The sequence below is a fragment of the Oncorhynchus mykiss genome, chromosome 1 (assembly GCF_013265735.2).
Source record: "Oncorhynchus mykiss isolate Arlee chromosome 1, USDA_OmykA_1.1, whole genome shotgun sequence".
Classification (NCBI taxonomy): Eukaryota; Metazoa; Chordata; class Actinopteri; order Salmoniformes; family Salmonidae; genus Oncorhynchus; species Oncorhynchus mykiss.
In genome coordinates, this window is record NC_048565.1 from 42418968 (window position 1) to 42443956 (window position 24989).

General features: G+C 46.6%; 1 protein-coding gene across 1 annotated transcript in view; it reads right to left on the minus strand.

Moving 5' to 3' along the window:
- Nucleotides 1–24989, minus strand: part of LOC110532319 (thromboxane-A synthase) — a 110061-nt gene that overhangs the window by 67604 nt on the left and 17468 nt on the right. The window contains 3 exon segments of the mRNA XM_036977694.1: nucleotides 1626–1678; nucleotides 10694–10731; nucleotides 10734–10780. Coding sequence (XP_036833589.1) covers nucleotides 1626–1678; nucleotides 10694–10731; nucleotides 10734–10780 — 138 coding nt within the window.

The window sequence follows — 24989 nt, forward strand, 5'->3', positions numbered from 1 at the left end:
GGACCACGCAGCCGTCATACCGCTCAGGAAGGAGACGCATTCTGTCTCCTAGAGATTAATGTACTTTGGTGCGAAAAGTGCAAATCAATCTCAGAACAGCAGCAAAGGACCATGTGAAGATGCTGGAGGAAACAGGTACAAAGTATCTATATCCACAGTACAACGAGTCCTATATCGACATGAAAGGCCACTCAGCAAGGAAGAAACCACTGCTCCAAAACTGCCATAAAAAAGCCAGACTATGGTTTTCAACTGCACATGGGGACAAAGATCATACTTTTTGGAGAAATTTCCTCTGGTCTGATGAAACCGTGAAGCACGGGGGTGGCAGCATCATGTTGTGGGTGTGCTTTGCTACAGGAGGGACTGGTGAACTTCACAAAATAGATGGCATCATGAGGTGGGAAATTATGTGGATATATTTAAGCAACATTTCAAGACATCAGTCAGGAAGTTAAATCTTGGTCACAAATGGTCTTCCAAATGGACAATGACACAAGCATTCTTCCAAAGTTGTGGCAAAATGGCTTAAGGACAACAAATTCAAGGCATTGGAGTGGTATTGGAGTGGTCAACTGAAAAAGTGTGTGTGAGCAAGGAGGCCAGCAAACCTGACTCAGTTACACCAGCTCTGTCAGGAGCAATGGGCCAAAATTCACCCAACTTATTGTGGGAAGCTTGTGGAAGGCTACCCATAATGTTTGACCCAAATTAAACCATTTAAAGGCAATGCTACCAAATACTAATTGAGTGTATGTAAACGTCTGACCCACTGGGAATGTGATGAAAGAAATAAAAGCTAAAATAAATAATTCTCTCTACAATCATTCTGACATTTCACATTCTTAGAATAAAGTGAAAAGTTAGTTAAATGTATTTGGCTAAGGTGTATGTAAACTTCCGACTTCAACTGTATGTCTCATATGAAAAATAAAGACACTTTGAAAGACTTGGTTCTAGCACTGAGTGCTTTCAACTTTGATAAGTTGATAGGGGAGCGTTCTGAGACGACGGGTTCAATCAATGTGCCATGAGCCTCTTTCTTCTGGAAAAACGACGTATCGAGCTAGTGTACTACTCTTGCTGAAGGCTGTAGTAATGTCTTTTGGCAGATATCCGTGCATTCTGGCTTAAGTTTGCTTTTCCTGTCATGGCACGAAATCCAGCCATAGTGAAAGCAATTATCCCCGCTCTACTCCTCCAACCTTTTACATACAGAGAGAACGAGAGGAGCCTTCTCCCTTTGATGTGCTCTTAAGGGAAAAAAATCTGCCTTCCATAAGCAGGCCTGTATAATCAACACAGAGCTAATCTATCTGCACATCTAAGTGTGTGGCACTGGCATAAGTTTTCCAAGAAGCTTCTTTTTTAATCTTAGGGTGTTGCTTTTCACTAGCCTGGTCCCAGATCAGTTTGTGCTGTCTTGCCAATTCTTACGGTCATCGTCACATCATTGTTTGGCAAGACAAGCACAAACAGATCTGGGACCAGCCTAGCTTTTCACAAGCTTCACTGATACTTCTAACACGTCTAACAGAGGACAGGTTAGAACACTGGACAAGTCAATAAGAGTGTCCTGTATGACTTGGCTAGGATGTCAATGCAGAGAAGTGTCAATCACTTACCCACATACTCTCCCATACTTGTGAATCAGGTCCATGTGAACACCGGAAAAGCCCTGAAAAGAAAGATTAGAAAGGAACCAACTGAGATTATATAATTTATCATTTTATATGAGAGGCTTTGGTGACATCTTATCCATTCTCTCTGCTATAATGAAATGATGTGATTCCCTGTGGGTAGCTGATTGACATCTGCTAAATAAGCACTGTCCGTTGTCTTAGCTACTGGTGTAAACTTCAAAGAAACGCCCTAGCAGCACACGACGACAGCTGCATTGATTTGTCTGACACGTCTTAGCAACCTCAGACTCCTTCACATTACTGTGTCAGATGCCGACGTTGACACATGACTGACATCTTAATAAAGATGCTAAAACTTTACCCTGAACTATGATCCCTGACCAACAGGGTACTGGAAATGCAAAGTGTGTGTGTGTGTGTGTGTGTGCATGAGAGAGGGTATGTGAGTATGGTTCCTTAAAAACACACGCTTCTTGAACTGCGTGCTTCTCCATACAAACGAGTCGTTTTATCTGAAAAACTGCCTTTCATCTTCTTCCAGGTGACTTGTTCGCAATCTTCTACAGAACAACAGGCTTGACAGACTGACAGAAAGAAGGAGAAGTGACGGTTTCAGTTCTGCTGTGCATTGATCTTCACTATTGATCTGCTCAAACAGTTCCTGTCTCAAGGTCTGTGTGTGTGTGTGCACGTGTGTGTGTTTTGGATTTTACTATCCTTGTGGGGACATTTCGCCAGTCCTCACAGGGAAAAACATTTAGGTGTTAGGGTTAGAGGTCTGGGTTTAAGGTTAAGGTTAGGTTAAGGGTTAGGTTTAGGGGGTTAGGGAAAATAGGATTTTGAATGGGAATCAATTGTCTGGTTTCCACAAGGACAGTAAAACAAACAGGTGTGTGTGTGTGTGTGTGTGTGTGTGTGTGTGTGTGTGTGTGTGTGTGTGTGTGTGTGTGTGTGTGTGTGTGTGTGTGTGTGCGTGCGTGCGTGTGAGAGAGCGCTTAACTCATCACAGCTCTATAATACAAAACATCAGCCACTGTGATTTTAGACTCAGAGCATTCAGTTCCTTTCACATCAATCTGGGGAATTAATCCATGGTAGGCCTACTGCAACGTACTGCAACGTAGCACACTTAATTCAACCACACTTAATAATTGTACCCTTTTAGATCATAATGAATGTGATTGTGTAGACAGAGGGAACCTGATCCTAGATCAGCACTCTGATTCACTTTCTGAATGTGGGCCCAGTACAGATGCTTGTAGGTCCCACTGTAGGAGGTCTTATCTCTTATGAATTAAAATGACACAACCAGTCGGATGTTGAACTGTTGGAAAACGTGTTGTAGGGATGCTTTGTTAAAATCGGCACCAGAACTAAGGGAGAGAGAAGGCAAACACGTAATATAATTTTGTTGTCAGTATGTGGTCTCGGCATCATTTGCATATTTGAATACAACACACTGCCAGTATTGCACTAAAAGCATACAGGAGAAGAGCTGCAATTTTATGTGACGTTTTCTCAAAGAATCCAAAACACAGAACACTTGTCTACTTCAGCATGCTCATCCCTATAAGAGAGTAACCTGTAAGAGATTCCCTGCAGTCATGCATTTGTATTCACATGCGGACCAATGGTTTGACCCTGGCGTGTGTGTGTGTACTATGGGTTTTGTTAAGCCTTTGTCTACTGCAGTGTGTATACTTACTGCCTCCCTGTCTGTGCACTAGATGCACCTTACTCTTGGCACATGTCGCATGTGCTGCAGCCTCCTGTCTTCTGAGGGGATAACGTTTTGTGTTGTTGTGATGGCTAGCCTGGCTGTGAAGTAGTCCCTGTGTGACAGACAGTGGAGCCGTTAGCCAGGGGATTGATGGGCCTGATGAAATATACAATAGGACCCAACACACACACACACAAACACACACACACACACACACACACACACACACACACACACACACACACACACACACACACACACACACACACACACACACACACACACACACACACACACACACACACACACACACACACACACACACACACACATCCAATAACCCAGGCAGGCCTGCTATCCTCTCCTCTCATCACACAGTGAACTCAGCAGAATGGATCAGAGCGGACCTCTGTGTCCCGCATCATCTCTCATCAACACATTACGCCTGACGAGTAACAATCTCACCGTGGAGAAAGTTAAGCTTTAGAGACAGGGACATGGTGTCAACTGGACTACTAAATAAAGGTACTATCTGCAAGTACACACAGAGTTTTGCTTAAGGAGAAACATAAGAAATAGCACAATCAAATGTCCAATAACCTTTTTGAGGAATAGCAACTTTGCTTAACTTAATTCTTAAGTCTATCATTAAGGAAAAAATGGCAGTTAAGAAGAAATGTCTTCTTAAGAAGGTTTTGTGAATCTGGGCCCAGGAGTGTACATAAACAGTAGAACCAAGCTCAAGCTCTTTCACAGGAGTTTTACCCACATTCAAGAGACTACGATTATGAATTGGTAATATCTTAGACAGAGCCCTGATACTCTGCAGTCTGACTAGTGCATGTTGAGTGTATTGCTCATGACGACTCCATTGTCCTGCCACTAGATGTCAGTGCAGAGCAGAGACAGGGCTGGTGGAGGGCTGGTGAACGCTCCCCAGGGCTTTTTATAAAGCTTGTCTACAGAAAGGGTTTGCTTGCGTGACCTTCTCATAGATGGCATAAGAATATAACCGTGAACAATGTACCCATGTGCCGTGCATGTCTGCTGGAGTCAGGGGTAGCACTGGACACCAGTCAAAAATGATTAGGATACATTTCCCTCAGTATTCAGTGGAGCAGGGTGAGGGAATGTATGAGCAAAAATAAAGGAAAGAAAATGTCTTACATTCATGAACCAAGAACACACACGCTAAAATGACCTTTCTGTCTCAACTCTTTCTCCGTCTTTCTGCGAGGCAGTAGAATCAGAGAAGAACCAGATTTGAATAGCCTGATCGCCCCCCCCTTCACCCATCCCTTTGGAGGCGAACCACAGCCCGAGAACAATGGGGGGGGTCTCAAAGAGGATTGCATCTCCACATAGAAGAAAAAGCTGTGGTGGGCATTCATTCAGTCTTCATGTTTACGAAGAAAACCACTACATATGATCATGTGAAAGACAGACCGAGAGAGGGCTCCTCAATCCTCCTCAACCCTTCTGGCTGAACTGAATAGTGGTCCGTTGGCTCACAAAGGGGAACCTGTCTCGTTAAGATGCTTATAGAAAGCACTGGGCTCGTTGATATGCAAGGCGAGAGTGGCCCACAGTTTTCCTGCTTTAGAGTTAATTAAGTACCAGGCAGACACCGTTTGGCAGAGTGCCCCGGCTGGTCTACCCCCCTCTCCCCTCCGGAGCCCTGGGATGGCTACCGCCCTGGCATTCCTGCAGTCTGGGCCCCCATGGAGGGGTGATGGGTACAGAGCATTGGGGTGCGCCCGACAGAGTGCCCCTTCATGGTGCTGCCCACTGCACCAGTCCAAACTGTCTCCATTCATCCATCTCTCTCTCTCTTTCCCTGTTTCTTTATCCCTCTCTTTTCCTCTCCTTCTCCACAGTCCCTCCCTCTCCATCTCTCTCTCCCCCAGTCTTTTTATCACTGCAGAGACCGTCGCATAGCAATACCGGACACACAGTGCTGCCTAATGTTCTAACCACAATGCCGAGCAGAGCCGGAGAGGTGCCGGTCACCAACAGAGGCATACTTCATCAAGTCCAGGATAGTGTGTGTGTGTGTGTGTGTGTGTGTGTGTGTGTGTGTGTGTGTGTGTGTGTGTGTGTGTGTCAAGCATGCGCAGGACAGACTCCCCCACAGCTCCTGCCACAGACAACTCTTAATTGAGGATTCATCACTGACGGAACCAATCAATAGTTTGCGGTCTTGACTCGACAACGCAACACATAACATTCGGAAGTTTGTCCTATCCGAATTCCTCTTACGACTGCTGCAGAATGAAACACAGCAACAAGGCGTTGGGTCCCATCTGAAATGGTACCCTATTCCCTATATAGTGCACTACTTATGACCATGGCTCTTGTAGGGAATTGGGTGCCATTTCGGACGAATCTTTGCTCTAGGGAGAGATAGACATTCCTCTCTCTATCTATTCACCATGCCCAATAATTACTCTGCCCCACTTTGTAGTTCCATTCAGAGAGTCTGCACCGCAGTGTCCTCAGCTTTAGGCTGACCTTGGGAGTCATGGAGAGATGTTGGCCAGGGAAGAGGCTGGACCATGCCATTAAATCTGTGGGGGTTTAGCTCTCAGAGCTCTCAATCTCTTGTAAGCTAGGCCCGGTAATACCAGCTCTCTTTCGCTGGCTAATGTACTGTTTGGCTGTGTTGTGTGAAGGGGCCAGAGACGTTGAGGGGATGCCATCTTTACAGGGGGGAACATGGGGGTTGGTGGTGGGTGAACCTCTATATCTGTGGCTTGGGTATCAGAAAGGGTCAACCAGTCAGCCAGCACGCCAGTCAGCCAGATAGAGATAGAGCTCAACCAGAGCGCTAGGGAGCAGTCAGACTGCGTGTCACCCTGTCAGCCAGTGAGCCAGTCAGGGACTGAGCTCAACCACAGGAGTGTGGCGGTGGGGAGCAGTCACTGTGTGTGTCAGCTAGTGATGGGGGGGAAATAAATACAGTTACATATCGCTATACGTATCATTTATCGCTATACATATCATTTACCGCTATACGTATAATTTATCGCTATACATATCATTTATCGCTATACATATCATTTACCGCTATACATATAATTTATCGCTATACATATCATTTATCGCTATACATATCATTTACCGCTATACATATAATTTATCGCTATACATATCATTTATCGCTATTTGACTCCAGGTATGTGTCGAGGTACAGATCTGGGGAAGGGTACCAAAAACGTCTGCAGCATTGAATGTTCCCAAGAACACAGTGGCCTCCATCATTCTTAAATGGATGAAGTTTGGAACCACCAAGACTCCTCCTTTGGCCGCCTGGCCAAACTGAGCAATCGGGGGAGGTGACCAATAACCCGATGGTCACTCTGACAGAGCACTAGAGTTCCTCTGTGGAGATGGGAGAACCTTCCAAAAGGACAACCATCTCTGCAGGCCTTTATGGTAGAGTGGCCAGACGGAAGCCACTCCTCAGTAAAAGGCACATGACAGCCTGCTTGGAGGTTGTCAAAAGGCACCTAAAGACTCTCAGACCATGAGAAACAATATTTTCTGGTCTGATAAAACCCAAAATTGAACTCTTTGGCCTGAATGCCAAGCTTCACATCTGGAGGAAATCTGGCAGCCTTCCTACGGTGACGCATGGTGGTGGCAGCATCATGCTGTGGGGATGTTTTTCAGCGGCAGGGACTGGGAAACTAGTCAGGATCAAGGCAAAGAAGAACAGAGCAAAGTACAGAGAGATTCTTGATGAAAACATGCTCCAGAGTGCCAGACTAGGGCGAAGGTTCAACTTCCAACAGGACAACGACCCTAAGCACACAGACAACGCAGGAGTGACTACGGGACAAGTCACTGAATGTCCTTGGGTGGCCCAGCCAGAGCCCGGACTTAAACACGAACGAACATCTCTGGAGAGACCTGAAAATAGCTGTGCATCAATGCTCCCCATCAAACCTGACTGAGCTTGAGAGGATCTGCAGAGAAGAATAGGAGAAACTCCTCAAATACAGGTGTGCCAAGCTTGTAGCGTCCTACCAAAGAAGACTCTAGGCTGTAACCGCTGCCAAAGCTTCTTCAACAAAGTACTGGGAAAAGTGTCTGAATACTTATGAAAATGTAATATTTCAGGTTTTTATGTTTAATACATTTGCAAACAATTTTCTAAATAAATTGTGTGTAGATTGATGAGGGGAAAAAACGATTTAATCCATTTTAAAATAAGGCTGTAATGTAACAAAATGTGGAAAAAGTCAACACTTTCCGAATGCACTCCAGCTATAGCATTAGCTATTTTTCACCCAATAGCTTGGTCTCCATCTTTTACATTTGAGTCATTTAGCAGATGGTCTTATCCAGAGCGACTTACAGGAGCAATTAAGGTTAAGTGCCTTGCTCAAGGGCACATTGACCGATTTTTCACCTAGTCAGCTCTGAGATTCGAACAAGCGACCTTTCAGTTACTGGCCAAATGCTCTTAACCACTAGACTTTTTAAATAGTGAACCAACATGTTTTCAGCAATGTTATTTCCCTGACTAATCAAAACTTGTTTTCTCATGCTCTCTCTTGTCTCAGACACATAGTGAGCAATATGTTTGGAACATGAAATCGCAGTAAAATCACGTTATCGAACCGCGATACATATAGAATCATGAGAATCACAATACATATCGTATCGGCACCTAGGTATCGTGATAATATGTCTTGTGATGTCCCTGGCAATTACCAGCCCTGATGTCAGCCCGTCTACCTCGACCATCTCAGACCTCCTTCCGTACTCTGGATTTTACTTTGTAACATTTTTAATTGAACCTTTATTTAACTAGGCAAGTTAGTTAAAAACAAGTTCATATTTACAATGATGGCCTACCCCGGATGATGCTGGGCCAATTGTACGCCGCCCTACTGGGCTCCTGATCACGGTCGGTTGTTAACAGCCCGGGATCGAACCCGGGTCTGCAGTGACGCCTCTAGCACTGCTGCGCCACTCAGGATTCCACTAAAATGGGTGACAGGTCTGCCACCACTCGAGCTTCTTCTAGGCACTGACTGTGTGGTGGTCACTGGCAGAAGTCAGCGTCATGTTGAAAACCGACTAAATTGGCACATCATGTGTGCTGGGTGTGTTGGATACAGGGACGCCGTGCTAGTAAAACACACATGTGCATGCGCGCAAATGCATCCACATACCGTATGATCATGCACTTACACACACAAACACACACACACATACAAAGACACACACTTTCTCGTTGTTGTGTTTGGCTATGAGTGTGGCTTTCAGAAGTGGGTCAGATGATTGTATATGAGAGCACCACTCCAGAGAGGGCTCTTTGTGTCTGCAGAGTCTCAGCACTCACACACACACACTATGGCAGCAGCAGCAGCATCTCCCCTGCTTCACCTGGAGAGACCGCCCAGCCCCAGACAGACAGTGAAATTATGCAAGGCACTGAAGGCAGAGCTTCATGCATACTTAACCACCTCAGCCCTTAGCCTGCCAGGCTGCCACTGCAGTTCAGCTGAGAAGGACACTCTAAGAGCACTGGCTATTGTGTAAGAGGCTTCGGAGCACTAGGTTCTCCTTAGATCAAGCTATTAAAAGCATATCACTGTATCTCTCAGATATATTCATCGAAGAGAGACCATGCAACAGTCAGTGCCTATTTGAGACAGCAGCCTACAGAGCACTCATTCCCAATCCTACGTCAATGATGGCAGAATAAGACAAACAGGCAAAGTAGGAAGAAGAGGGATAAGAGAGAGAGCGAGCGGAAGCCAGAGAGAGAAAGTCATAGCAGCCCTAGAAAAAGCCCAGTGAGCTAGTTACAGTGAGTGACAGGCGACCCAGCCCACTCTGCCTGTCTGCCCTGCTAAGGATTATTGACCTCTGAATCTCATCAAGATCTGTCCTGCAGAGAAACATCCAGAAGCCACCACACCATAGGCAATAATCACACATAGCATTTAAAGGAATTGTCTTACATGAATGGATGTCAAACGGAATGTCAAGCACAAGAGTAACATGCTGACCACACCGCAACGCGAGCGCTGCAAAATAAATGTACACATGCATGTTATTCAATCACACACTGCTCGTGCCCTTCAGCGAGTGTCTGCGTGGCCAGGCTCTAAAAAAGAAATAGGTTCTATTTGTGATGCTCAACTCGCTGAAAGTCTGGCCTTCCCATCTACTCATTGGTTTTTAGGAGCATATACCCACATGGGTGATTGAAAGAATAATTGACGTCCACACTCCAGTTGGTTGTAGTAACACATCGTAAAGTTAGTTGCCAACTGCCCTATAAAGTCCAAAGAAGAAAAAAAGAAGCCTGAGGAAAGAGGAGAGATGACGAGAAAGGAATTCGGTTTACCCTTTTATCTGTGGATTAATTGTCAGAGTAGAGGACCTTGTGCATTTCAGGTAAAATAACAACCCACTGTTTATATCCCAGGACAAATTAGCTAGCAACAGCAAGCTGGCTAGCTAAATTGCCATGAATGTTTAATGCTTTTCGACCTGTCCCCAAATCAATATAATTGGTTCAGAGTTTGTTTTGATATTTCAACCTGCGTGTCCTGATCGTGTCTGGTGTGGGGGTACAAAATCAACATGCGCGCAATGGCGCACACAGGCACACGCGTGCGCAACTATTGTTGTTATCAATAGTTAGGGATAGTATTTCCTGTGTGAGTAAATTTAAGGAATGACACCCAAGACTTCAGATTGTATGTAAATGTCGGTAAATCATATTCATTTCTGGAAAATACTGTTATTCCCCTTTAATCTCTAGTGTCTTTGTTGCAGGGTAGGATGGGTAGAATCGTGAGTGGATCAAAATATCCCCATATTAAATCAGTGATATTTAACCCTCCCTCCCACTCACTTTTTTTTTTAATTTAAAATTTTACATTATATATTCATCATAAAAGTAATGCAATTAACAATAAGGGTAATGTATTTGGGAATCACATGGTATTAAAAGTCTTTAATTAACTTGTTAGTCGTTTATAATGAACAAATCTAATGAAGTGCAGCTAGATGTTGGAAGCCTGATTTCTCTCACCTTCAGGGGTGGTGTGTGCGTGCGGATGTCTGCGTGGGAGTGTGTGTTTGTGAGTGTGTGTGTGTGTGTGTGTGTGTGTGTGTGTGTGTGTACCCCCAAAAAGGACAGGCAATACCCAATCATTGCCTCGGTCAAAGGTAAGCAAAACTTTGCACTGAACTTTGTATTAAACATTTAAATATCACAATAGTAAGAAGGTAAAATATGTATACATGAAGTTGTTTCTTTGAGTGAGAGTGTATCCATCTTCCATAGTAGTCGGTATCTTACCTGACGAAATAGAAACATGTTCCCAAAGAACGGGGACGGTGCCTGATTCCACATCGAGCCAGGGCTGAATAGGGGAATGTAGCATACCTAGAGAGAGAGAGAGAGAGAGAGAGAGGGGAGAGAGAGGACAGAGAGAGAGAAGAGAGAGACGAGAGAGAGAGGAGAGAGAGGACAAAGAGGAAAGAGAGAGAAAGAGAGAGGAGAGGGAGAGAGAGAAGGGAAAGGAGAAAGATAAGAGAGGAGAGAGAGAGTAGAAAGAGAGAGAGAAGAGAAAGGAGAGACAGAGAGAGAAAGAGAGAAGAGAGAGAGAAAGAGAGAAGAGAGAGTGAGAGAGAGAAATGAGAGAGAGAGAGAAGAGAAAGAGATAAGAGGGAGAAGAGAAAGGAGAGAGAGACAGAGAGAGAGAAAGAGAGAAGAGAGAGAGAGAAGAGAGAGAGAAAGAGAGGAGAGAGAGAGAGAAAAGAAGAGAAAGGAGAGAGAGACAGATATAGAAAGAGAGAAGAGAGAGAGAGAGAAAGAGAGAGAGAGAAAGGAGAGAGAGACAAAGGGAGAGAAAGAGAGGAGAGAGAGAGAGAGAGAGAGTGAGAAGGAGAGAGAGACAGAGAGAGAGAGAGAGTGAAAGGAGAGAGGGACAAAGGGAGAGAAAGAGAGGAGAGAGAGAGAGAGAGAGAGCGAGAGAGAAAGGAGAGAGAGACAAAGGGAGAGAAAGAGAGGAGAGAGAGAGAGAGAGAAAGGGGGGACAAAATAAATAGAGAAACAGAGACAGAAAGAGAGACAAAGAGAGTCGGAGTGTAAGCTAGTAACGTCTAAAAGAGAACGGGGGATAAGGTAGTAATGCTACAGAGATTACGGCGTCTAATGTGGCAGATATGCTGCCTAAGCAGCGCCTCACACAAACACACAACATTATTACACTGGAAGGATTTATTTGTTCGGGGGAATGTAAAAAATTCCAGACTTTGACTCCTAAAACAGAACAGCAAAATGGAACAGCATGCATTATTCATCACAGGAGCTGCTGCCGTTTTCTGCTGACATGCAAGTCTTTGGAATGTGGAAGGGGCCTTTTGTACAGGACTTTGAGGAGCATTATGGGATACGACAGCTGGGATGTTCTTTAGTCATGTAATACGCCGTCTGCTCTAAACGTGGTGGATTCTGTAGAGTGTGTGTGTGTATTTGAGTATCCTGGCCATTGAAAGGGCAATTAAATGATGGCTGCCTCCTTGTTTGCTGCTACAGTCACGGACTACGAGGCTAAGAGACAGGAAATTGTGTTTACAGTCAGAAAATAAAGCTGTACACACAAACACTCCCACACAGGCAGGGAGGGAGATGTTACAGACAGGCAGGCTTATGGATCAGGGCAAACAACTCATATATACTCATATATACTCATATTTCCACGTCGTACATAAACAACTAACACAAGAAGGCAGCAAGACAGAGCAGCCAATACAGGACGGATTCACACATACGCTCACAGGCACGCAATACCGCTAATACTAAATGCGCACACACACACACACACACACACACACACACACACACACACACACACACACACACACACACACACACACACACACACACACACACACACACACCCCAAGACCTCTCATACTAAAAACCAAAATAGATTTGAGCATCCACTTCATCTCCCCCTAAGCCCCTTAAGGAGGACCATTACCATATTAGTGAAACTCAAACTGTAGATGAAACGCTGGACAAGACATCTCATCACACCAACTCATTTTAAAACACCTTCGCAATTATAACGATGCGCGTCACACAGCCGTGACAGACAGACATCCCTCTCAATGTACATCAGAAGAGGGACTCACAGCGCATAGTAACTGCTTTGGAATTCCGTGGCGTTTTACTCCATTAAGTCCCATACTCTAGCCTACATCCCTGATTGACACAGTGGTTAATGTCCTATGTTACGGAGTGATGCAGACTGGGTGAGATATTGTGTTTTGTTTCCACTGTTGCTGTGGCAATGTGTGAGTTTATAATGGCTGGTGGCATGGCCTCATTTACGGAGAGACAGGGGTAGTGGTGTTGTCATCAGCAGCAGGCAAATGTCACTCTGTCAGTCTCTACTACAGAGAACAAACATATCTAACTGTGGGTGTTGCTGTAGAGGCCATGAAGAAGGCCATGAAGAGGCCATGAAGAAGGCCAAGTAGAGGCCATGAAGAGGCCATGAAGAGGACATGAAGAGGCCATGAAGAGGCCATGAAGAGGACATGAAGAAGGCCATGAAGAGGCCATGAAGAGGACATGAAGAGGACATGAAGAGGCCATGAAGAGGACGTGAAGAGGCCATGAAGAAGGCCATGAAGAGGCCATGAAGAGGCCATGAAGAAGGCCATGAAGAGGCCATGAAGAAGGCCATGAAGAGGCCATGAAGAGGCCATGAAGAAGGCCATGAAGAAGGCCATGAAGAAGGCCATGAAGAGGCCATGAAGAGGCCATGAAGAGCCCATGAAGAAGGCCATGAAGAAGGCCATGAAGAGGCCATGAAGAAGGCCATGAAGAATAAGCAGTCAATAAGCACACAAATGTTCCTTTACTGACTGACTTGTCATCTAATAAGATATGGTGAGTGCTAAGCCCAGGGATGTGATCCAGCTGAAGCTGGGCATTACCGCACACACACGCACGCACGCACAGACACACACACACACACACACACACACACACACACACACACACACACAGAGAGAGAGAGACAGACAGGTGCTCCTATGAGAGCAAAGATTTAGTGTTCCTACAACACCACGGCAGCAAAATGAAGGCTGGAACATAGCTGTTATATGATTGACATACTGTATAGTCTAGAAACCAACAAACTATACCGTTGCTTCATTGACTTATGAGCAAAAGGGAATTAGACTGAAACGTACTATGCTACAGCACATGTTCAGGTTAACCAGGCCAAGCTGTTATGTACTGTGCTACAAAGAGATGTGCTGAGCTATGCTACATACATAAGGCCACACAGTTTCGACTAGCTCTCACAGTCTCACTTCAGCATTAGACATTCATCCATGTTTCTCAAATGTCACATTTCAAAATTGTTGCAAACGTCAAATATGAGGTTAAGTTTAGGCATTAACTCTGAATGGTTCAGGGAAGGGTTAAGGTTTGGGATAGGCTTAAAACAAAAATATCTAAAACAACTTTCTATGGCCGGATTCAAACTTGTTACCTTTGGAATCAGAGGCAGATGCTTACGCCTCATATGCTCCCTTCAAATTTTGGGGGGCACTGAGCAAATTTCAGGTCTGCTGAGCGCAAATTGAAACATTTTAAAATTCTGTGCAACTTCCGGCGTGCGTTTACTGTGAAGATTGAGGCTATACCCAGTTTTAACAGTGGCCCAGTAGGCTACTGCGGGTATTTATTCATAATGTTGGCCTACCATCAAAAACAATGGAGAAAATGCATCCCATAACATTTTAACAGGGAAATAGTTGTTTTATCATTCAGCCTACAGTAACAGCAGCTAATGTGTGATTCGATGAGACTTGAAAAAACCTGCAGGCTTTGACATTAACTTGTTTCACCACTTGTCCTTTAGACAAGGAAATGACTGAAAATGTTGTTATCTGATTCAAGAAACCACTATACAAAACACAATTCATTATTATAGATAATTCGACTATTTTTACCTTTATTTAACAAGGCAAGTCAGTTAAGAACAAATTCTTATTTTCAATGACGGCCTAGGAACAGTGGGTTAACTGCCTGTTCAGGGGCAGAACGACAGATTTGTACATTGTCAGCTCGGGGGTTTGAACGCTCGAACCACTAGGCTACCCTGCCGCCCCACTATTACAGACTACAAAGGGAAGCACAGCCGAGAGCTGCCTGTTGACACGAGCCTACCAGACGAGCTAAATAACTTCTATGCTTGCTTCGAGGCAAGTAACACTGAAACATGCATGAGAGCACCAACTGTTCCGCTGTGAGTAAGACAGTTAAACAGGTCAACATTCACAAGGCTGCTGGGCCAGAAGGATTACCAGGACATGTACTCTGAGCATATGCTGACCAACTGGCAAGTGTCTTCACTGACATTTTCAACCTCTCCCTGTCTGAGTCTGTACATGTTTCAAGCAGACCACCATAGTCCCTGTGCCCAAGAACACTAAGGTAACCTGCCTAAATGACTACCGACCCATAACACTCACGTCTGTAGCCATGAAATGCTTTGAAAGGCTGGTCATGGCTCACATCAACACCATTATCCCAGAAACCCTAGACCCACTACAATTTGCATACCGCACCAACAGATCCACAAATGATGTAATCTCTATTGCACTCCACACTGCCCTTTCCCACCTGGACAAAAGAAACACCTACAGTGGCTTGCGAAAATATTCACCCCCCTTGGCATTTTTCCTATTTTGTTGCCTTACAACCTGGAATTAAAATAGATTTTGGGGGGGTTTTATCATTGGATTTACACAACATACCTACCAAGAGCCAAATAATTTTTATTGTGAAAAAAAACAAGAAAAAATACAAAAAAGACCGAAAACTTGAGCGTGCATAACTATTTTCTCCCCAAAGTCAATACTTTGTAGAGCCACCTTTTGCAGCAATTACAGCTGCAAGTGTCTTGGGGTATGTCTCTATAAGCTTGGCACATCTAGCCACTTGTTTTTTTGCCTATTTTTCAAAGCAAAACTGCTCCGGGTACATCAAGCTGGATGGGTTCCGCTGGTGTACAGCAATCTTTAAGTCATACCACAGATTCTCAATTGGATTGAGTTCTGGGCTTTGACTAGGCCATTCCAAGACATTTAAATGTTTCCCCTTAAACCACTCGAGTGTTGCTTTAGCAGTATGCTTAGGATCATTGTCCTGCTGGAAGGTGAACCTCCGTCCCAGTCTCAAATCTCTGGAGACTGAAACAGGTTTCCCTCCAAAATGTCACTGTATTTAGCACCATCCATCATTCCTTCAATTCTGACCAGTTTCCCAGTCCCTGCCGATGAAAAACATCCCCACGGCATGATGCTGCCACCACCATGCTTCCTAGTGGGGATGGTGTTCTCGGGGTGATGAAAGGTGTTGGGTTTGCGCCAGACAAAGCGTTTTCCTTGATGGCCAAAAAGCTACATTTTAGTCTCACCTGACCAGAGTACCTTCTTCCATATGTTTGGGGAGTCTCCCACATGACTTTTGACGAACACCAAATGTAGTTTTTCTTTAAGCAATGGCTTTTTTCTGTCCACTCTTCAGTAAAGTCTAGCTCTGTGGAGTGTACGGCTTAAAGTGGTCCAGATACTGGACAGATACTCCAATCTCCGCAGTGGAGCTTTGCAGCTCCTTCAGGGTTATCTTTGGTCTCTTTGTTGCCTCTCTGATTAATGCCCTCTTTGCCTGGTCTGAGAGTTTTGGTTGGAGGCCCCCTCTTGGAAGGTTTGTGGTGCCATATTCTTTCCATTTTTTTATAATGGATTTAATGGTGCTCCGTGGGATGTTCGAAGTTTCAGATATTTTTTTATAACCCAAACCTGATCTGTACTTCTCGACAACTTTGTCCCTGACCTGTTTGGAGAGCTCCTTGATCTTCATGGTGCCGCTTGTTTGGTGGTGCCCCTTGCTTAGTGGTGTTGCAGACCATGGGGCCTTTCAGAACAAGTGTATAGATACTGAGATCATGTGACAGATCATGCAATAAAACGCAAATTAATTACTTAAAAATAGATTCCATCTCTCACAGTTGAAGTGTACCTATGATAAAAAATACAGACCTCTACATGCTCTGTAAGTAGTAAAACCTGCAAAATCGGCAGTGTATCAATTACTTGTTCTCCCCACTGTATATGGCAATGGCTATTTGCATATAGTCCGACTGCAGCTCTGATTGGTTTAATGGCGCACCGGTCTGTGTAGAGTACGGGCCCGAGTTGTGCCTGCCAATGCAATTGAATCCTACTCCAATGCGATAGGCCTTGCGCAGTTAGTTTTGCATACTAAGTCTTGCATAGTTCGTTTTGATTCGGTAAGTTGCACTGAAAGTGACTAATATTGTGTTGATTCGATGACAATTCCCACAGTAAAGGGAAACGTTGAAAGTGTTAACTAACGGGGAAAACTCTAGAAAGTTGAGTGAAGTTCAATCACATGCTCCTCTGCGCTGGATGAAATTTCAGAGGGGGGCTGCACGCACGCGCAGCTTAGAAGTAACATTGCTTAACCCCGTCCACAACACCTTAGCAAAAAACTAAACCTACCTGAAGGTAACAGTGCTCACTGTTGCCCCTAGTGGCCTGTTTCCACATTATATCCCGACGTCCTCACGGGTGACCTGGCTGACAGTGTTATACTGCAGTCACACACAGCTTGTGTGTGTGAAAGAGGGGTGTCAGGCAGGAGAGGTAAAGAGGGACAGTGGGTGAAAAACAAAAGCCCTCTAGGGGGGTCTGCCAAGAACAGAGGGCACCTTCATGACAGCTCTGAGCCTGCAGCAATAATTCCATAGCACACAAAAATGTTATGCGAACACGTGGTAAGACAGAGTTTTAGTGCATGACTGACTCAGAGCTCTCCATTTGATTGACTGGGTGTGAGGGAGCCACAGACACACTGGGTTGTCTCAGCCAGCTGTGAGCACAAACTGCTGAAGCTGTAGCTCACCGATCACCTCCCCAGTCCGACCCACGTCAGAGCGGAGCAGCTTCACCTGGAAACCACCTTTATCTCAAGGAACATCCGATGACGCACTCTGAGACACTGAGAAAAGACAGGACTCACTCCTCCAGAGGTAAAAAAAAGAAAATGTTGCTTAAAAAAAATGCAATAAAGAGCGGATGGTGAATTTTTCATACTCAAGAGTCTCAGACTCTGGTTTTTAGTGTTGTGAGTCCTCCATGCGATGAACAAAAGACAGATTTATAGAGTTGTCTCCCACTCACACACATACACACATTGCACGCACACAGGCACACAGGCACACAGGCACACAGGCACACAGACACACGGGACGGGTCATTTGGTGGTCAGGGGGATTGGAGTCTCATTTAGATTGAAGGGTTACAGCTGGCAGGGCTGTTTTATCTGTCTGCACACTGAAATTAGTGTCAGAGAATAGGAAGACACACCTCCTTCAAACAACCCCACAGATCTGGCAATGTGAGATTCGGCCAATCAGAGGGTGAGGACAGGGGGTGTTCCCAGGGCATCATGGGTAAACCAGAGCGTTGCATCAAACGGAAGAAAACAGACAGAAGAAAACCAAAACAAATGGAAGAAAACCAAGAGGGACTACCTGGACTTGTCTAATAAATAAAACATTGATTTTCATTTTCTGTAGCAAAACCTTTTCCGTTGCTTGCCATAATGAACACAACCCAGCCTCCCACTGGTTCTTGTAGTTGTCATGTGTTTACCATCAGAGCCTCCCTCCTACAGAAGGCAATTTTTATTGTGCTATTATCATGTTCTCTTCACCATGCATGTCGCGATGCTGTTTCTCTTCATGAATAACCCAGTATGATTCTCAGCAGTTGCTGTGTGTGTGTGTGTGTGTGTGTGTGTGTGTGTGTGTGTGTGTGTGTGTGTGTGTGTGTGTGTGTGTGTGTGTGTGTGCGTGCGTAAGTGCGAAGCCACCGAGTGCCATTGAGCCTACATGCAATCAGAGACACCTCAGAGGCATCCATCATTAGCGACAAACACAATCAGTCCTCTCTGACTGCATCTGACAATACAACCACCCACACACACACACACACCTCCCTTAGTGTAAAGGCACATAGACACACACACCAAACTCGAAACCCAAGCAGTGTACAAAAAGTGGCAACAGAAGAAATCATACACACGCTTCCTGGATAATATTGTTGGTTTCAAACAGTGGTTTCAGGCATGTCTGTAAATCAACAGGAGAGGAGCAGAGCTGTTGTAATTGCTTTGCAATGCCTTTCATGCCCCTTTTGGATTATCCATGTCATAGCTTATTGCTTTTTTCATTGTTAAGTGCCTCATAAAATCGGCATTAATATGTGCCCATTGATTTGTGCATGGCTGGATAATCTCTCCAGACACTAGCCCCCATTTGAAAATGCAAGCACACAAACATGAAGGCACACCCACTCAACCAGAGGGAAGTGTGCAGCGCCAGTAACATGGAGATCTGAGCCCCCGCCTTCCCACTGGAGACTCACAGGGAAATTAATGGATGGGTCCAGATGGGTCGATTGGAGGAGGATGGAGGGAGGGGTGAGTCCCCCATAATGCAGTGTGCTGGCTGAAACGGTAGGAGCATGGAATTAGGTGCTTTGTGCTGGCGGGGAGCCGTGTGTGAAAGAAAACGCCCTTGTATGTGTTGTGTGGTTGTGTGTCTGTGTCCCAGGGCCTGGCTGGCTGTCACAGTGCATTGGAGAGTTCAGTCCTATCTAGAGTACTCCTCTGATTGTTTAACTGTGGAGCTGCAACGCCTGCATACCAGCATACAGCCAGAACACAACAACCAGAGACCAGGGGGATGGGGGGGTTCTTGTTTGGGAAAAAGTCAATCTTCCGTCCTCTCTCCTCTGTGACCCGGAAACCGATAAGTGGTCGAGTGTCAATTCGTTAGTAGGCAAACGGAAGAGGGTCCTCCCCTCGATAGCCTCCTTTTGGTGAGGAAGCACAAGTGTATCCGATGTCCCTTTGAATTAGCTGTTGTTTTATTAGAGGAGAAAACAAAGCACACGTCTAAAAACAATATGCTACTTATTGTTTTATCTCTAAAATGTTTCACACAAACTAACTTAATTCAGGCTTCTTTTCTCACTTTCCACATTTATATACCCAGGCCTTGTCTAGCTCAACTTCTATTTATCTCCCTGCCGTAAATATGAATTGTTCCTGTCTGAACACGGCTTTTCTCCATACCATAAAAGGCGATATGTTCTTCATTATCCGACAAGAGCTGTCTTCATTATGGAGCCATGGAGCCGCGTGGCCGTGTAGCTGGGGTTGTAGCCCTGATGCACGCCTGTAGCTGTACATGTCTGGCATTCCTCTCTGTCACCCAATCCATCGTACCACACCATCAATCAACCATTGTGCCGTGCAGAAAAGCAATGAGCCACATCAATAACTGAGCCGGCTTGCAATCCCCAACCCATGAATATTAACATGGGTAAAACAATGGCTTCACACGTAGCGACTCAGGAAGTCACGCGTATAGACACTAGGATGCACACAAAAACATGCGCCCTATCGACCCTGAATGCACACAGACACACACACTCGGAACAACCAAGGCTTTTGGTCCAAGCATCCCATCTCCTTCAGTTATTGATAAGGAAGTGTCCATGGTTGTCTGTAAGGGCTCACCAACCCTAACAGACAACCCACTCCACTTTAACACAAACTATCCATCAAAAATGACCCAATCCCACCACAGACAAAGTGTTTTAGCAGCTGTCGTATCCCGCTAGAAACCGGGGGGATAAAGTGAGACATCAGCACATTGTTTACAGCTCATAATAGTCTTGTCTCCACATACATAGACAGTCGAAGCGGACGGCCTCAGGTGAAAATCTCTTTAGATTCCTTTTCAATCTATGCACATCCACCTCACACACTGAACAACCTCCCCTAGGACATGGTTCATCTCCAGTACATTAGCAGGGTTACTCTTTGACTTGTGTTAACCAGAGGCCCAACTGGTGCCATGATGACCACTGGTTCTCACTTATTGGACACAGTGTGTTTCTCCCCTCTCATCATGGTCTCCCACTGCAGTCGTAAGCCTCGTGTTAAGACTGCTAAGACTGTCATTAAAACACACAACTCACTGCCCCGGACCAATGCAAAGTCTGCCATCCCTCTATTGTCATGTACTGTCATGTTGTCTTGTCTCTGTCCTTTCCCTTCACCCTGTCTCCCTCTGCTGGTCGTGTTAGGTTACCTTTTCTCCCCCGCTTTCCCCCAGCTGTCCCTTGTCTCCTCTAACTACCCATTCACCCCGTTCCCCACCTGTTCCCTTTTTCCCTCTGATTAGGTCCCTATATCTCTCTCTGTTTCTGCTCCTGTCCTTGTCGGATTCTTGTTTGTTTGTGTCATTCATGCCTGAACCAGACTGCCGTCATGTTTGCTGTAACCTTGTCCTGTCCTGTCGGAATCTGCCGGTCCATCTGAGCCTACCTATGTTTGGTAATTAAAGAAGCTCTGTTTAAGTTGATTCGCTTTTGGGTCCTCATTCACGCACCGTAACAGAAGAATCCGACCAAGAATGGACCCAGCGACTTCGGATCCTCTCCACTCAGCCGTCGAGATCCAGGGAGCGATGCTAGGCAGACACAAGCAGGAATTGTCTGCTGCTCGACATGCCGTTGAGACCCTGGCCACCCAAGTCTCCAACCTCACAGAACAGGTTCACCATCTCCGCCTCGATCCACCGGCCACTTCCAGGGCTTTCGAATCTCCGGAGCCCAGAATCAATAACCCGCCGTGTTACTCTGGGGAGCCCACTGAATGCCGCTCGTTCCTCCCCCAGTGTGATATTGTGTTTTCTCTCCAGCCCAACACTTACTCCAGGAGCACTGCTCGTGTCGCCTACGTCATATCTCTCCTTATTGGACGGGCTCGTGAGTGGGGCACGGCAATCTGGGAGGCAAGGGCTGAGTGTACTAACCAGTATCAAGACTTTAAGGAGGAGATGATACGGGTTTTTGATCGATCTGTTTTTGGGGAGGAGGCTTCCAGGGCCCTGTCTTCCCTATGTCAAGGCAATCGATCCATAACAGACTACTCTATTGAGTTTCGCACTCTTGCTGTCTCCAGTGGCTGGAACGAGCCGGCCTTGCTCGCTCGTCTTCTGGAGGGTTTCCGCGCAGAGGTAAAGGATGAGATTCTCTCCCGGGAGGTTCCTTCCAGCGTGGATTCCTTGATTGAACTCGCTATTCGCATTGAGCGACGGGTTGATCTTCGTCACCGAGCTCGTGGAAAGGAGCTCGCGCTCTCCGTCGCCTCCCTCTCCGCATCACTACCATCTTCCTCTGCCGGCTCGGGTGCTGAGCCCATGCAGCTGGGAGGTATCCGCATCTCGACTAAGGAGAGGGAACGGAGAATCACCAACCGCCTCTGTCTCTATTGCGGTGCCGCTGGTCATTTTGTCACTTCATGTCCAGTAAAAGGCCAGAGCTCGTCAGTAAGCGGAGGGCTACTGGTGAGCGCTACTACTCCTGTCTCTCCTTCAAGATCCTGCACTACCTTGTCGGTCCATCTACGCTGGACCGGTTCGTCAGCTTCCTGCAGTGCCTTAATAGACTCTGGGGCGGAGGGCTGTTTTATGGACGAGACCTGGGCTCGGGAACATGACATTCCTCTCAGACAGTTAAAGGAGCCCACGGCCTTGTTCGCCCTGGATGGTAGTCCTCTCCCCAGGATTCAGCGTGAGACGCTACCTTTAACCCTCACTGTTTCTGGTAATCATAGTGAAACCATTTCTTTTTTAATTTTTCGTTCACCTTTTACACCTGTTGTTTTGGGCCATCCCTGGCTAGTTTGTCATAATCCTTCCATTAATTGGTCTAGTAATTCTATCCTCTCCTGGAACGTCTCTTGTCATGTGAAATGTTTAATGTCTGCTATCCCTCCTGTTTCCTCTGTCTCTTCTTCACAGGAGGAGCCTGGTGATTTGACAGGGGTGCCGGAGGAATATCACGATCTGCGCACGGTGTTCAGTCGGTCCAGGGCCACCTCTCTTCCTCCACACCGGTCGTATGATTGTAGTATTGATCTCCTTCCGGGAACCACCCCCCCCCCGGGGTAGACTATACTCTCTGTCGGCTCCCGAACGTAAGGCTCTCGAGGATTATTTGTCTGTAGCTCTTGACGCCGGTACCATAGTCCCCTCCTCCTCTCCCGCCGGAGCGGGGTTTTTTTTTGTCAAGAAGAAGGACGGGTCTCTGCGCCCCTGCATAGATTATCGAGGGCTGAATGACATAACAGTGAAGAATCGTTATCCGCTTCCTCTTATGTCTTCAGCCTTCGAGATCCTGCAGGGAGCCAGGTTTTTCACTAAGTTGGACCTTCGTAACGCTTACCATCTCGTGCGCATCAGGGAGGGGGACGAGTGGAAGACGGCGTTTAACACTCCGTTAGGGCACTTTGAATACCGGGTTCTTCCTTTCGGCCTCGCTAACGCTCCAGCTGTCTTTCAGGCATTAGTCAATGATGTCCTGAGAGACATGCTGAACATCTTTGTTTTCGTTTACCTTGACGATATCCTGATTTTTTCACCGTCACTCCAGATTCATGTTCAGCACGTTCGACGTGTCCTCCAGCGCCTTTTAGAGAATTGTCTTTTTGTGAAGGCTGAGAAGTGCACTTTTCATGCCTCCTCCGTCACATTTCTCGGTTCTGTTATTTCCGCTGAAGGCATTAAGATGGATCCCGCTAAGGTCCAAGCTGTCATTGATTGGCCCGTCCCTAAGTCACGCGTCGAGCTGCAGCGCTTTCTCGGCTTCGCGAACTTCTATCGTCGTTTCATCCGTAATTTCGGTCAGGTGGCAGCTCCTCTCACAGCCCTTACTTCTGTCAAGACGTGCTTTAAGTGGTCCGTTTCCGCCCAGGGAGCTTTTGATCTCCTCAAGAATCGTTTTACATCCGCTCCTATCCTTGTTACACCTGACGTCTCTAGACAGTTCGTTGTCGAGGTTGACGCGTCAGAGGTGGGAGTGGGAGCCATCCTTTCTCAGCGCTCCCTCTCTGACGACAAGGTCCACCCATGCGCGTATTTTTCTCATCGCCTGTCGCCGTCGGAACGTAACTATGATGTGGGTAACCGCGAACTGCTCGCCATCCGGTTAGCCCTAGGCGAATGGCGACAGTGGTTGGAGGGGGCGACCGTTCCTTTTGTCGTTTGGACTGACCATAGGAACCTTGAGTACATCCGTTCTGCCAAACGACTTAATGCGCGTCAGGCGCGTTGGGCGCTGTTTTTCGCTCGTTTCGAGTTCGTGATTTCTTATCGTCCGGGCTCTAAGAACACCAAGCCTGATGCTTTGTCTCGTCTCTTCAGTTCTTCAGTAGCCTCCACTGACCCCGAGGGGATTCTCCCTGAGGGGCGTGTTGTCGGGTTGACTGTCTGGGGAATTGAGAGGCAGGTAAAGCAAGCACTCACTCAAACTCCGTCGCCGCGCGCTTGTCCTAGGAACCTTCTTTTCGTTCCCGTTCCTACTCGTCTGGCCGTTCTTCAGTGGGCTCACTCTGCCAAGTTAGCCGGCCACCCTGGCGTTCGGGGTACGCTTGCTTCCATTCGCCAGCGTTTCTGGTGGCCCACCCGGGAGCATGACACGCGTCGTTTCGTGGCTGCTTGTTCGGTCTGCGCGCAGACTAAGTCCGGTAACTCTCCTCCTGCCGGCCGTCTCAGGCCGCTTCCTATTCCCTCTCGACCGTGGTCTCACATCGCCTTAGATTTTGTCACCGGACTGCCTTCGTCAGCGGGGAAGACTGTTATTCTTACGGTTGTCGATAGGTTCTCTAAGGCGGCTCATTTCATTCCCCTTGCTAAGCTTCCTTCTGCTAAAGAGACGGCACAAATCATCATCGAGAATGTTTTCAGAATTCATGGCCTTCCGTCAGACGTCGTTTCGGACAGAGGTCCGCAATTCACGTCTCAATTTTGGAGGGAGTTTTGCCGTTTGATTGGGGCTTCCGTCAGTCTCTCTTCCGGCTTTCACCCCCAGTCTAACGGTCAAGCAGAACGGGCCAATCAGACTATTGGTCACATCTTACGCAGTCTTTCTTTTCGCAACCCTGCGTCTTGGTCAGAACAGCTCCCCTGGGCAGAATACGCCCACAACTCGCTTCCTTCGTCTGCGACCGGGCTATCTCCTTTTCAGAGTAGCCTCGGGTACCAGCCTCCGTTGTTCTCATCTCAGTTCGCCGAGTCCAGCGTCCCCTCCGCTCAGGCTTTTGTCCAACGTTGCGAGCGCACCTGGAAGAGGGTCAGGTCTGCACTTTGCCGTTATAGGGCGCAGACTGTGAGAGCTGCTAATAAGCGTAGAACGAAGAGCCCTAGATATTGTCGCGGTCAGAGAGTTTGGCTCTCCACTCAGAACCTTCCCCTTAAGACGGCTTCTCGCAAGTTGACCCCGCGGTTCATTGGTCCATTCCGTATCTCTCAGGTCATTAATCCTGTCGCAGTGCGACTTCTTCTTCCGCGATATCTTCGTCGCGTCCACCCGGTCTTCCATGTCTCCTGTGTTAAGCCCGTTCTTCGCGCCCCCGCTCGTCTTCCCCCCCCCCCCCCCCCATCCTTGTCGAGGGCGCACCT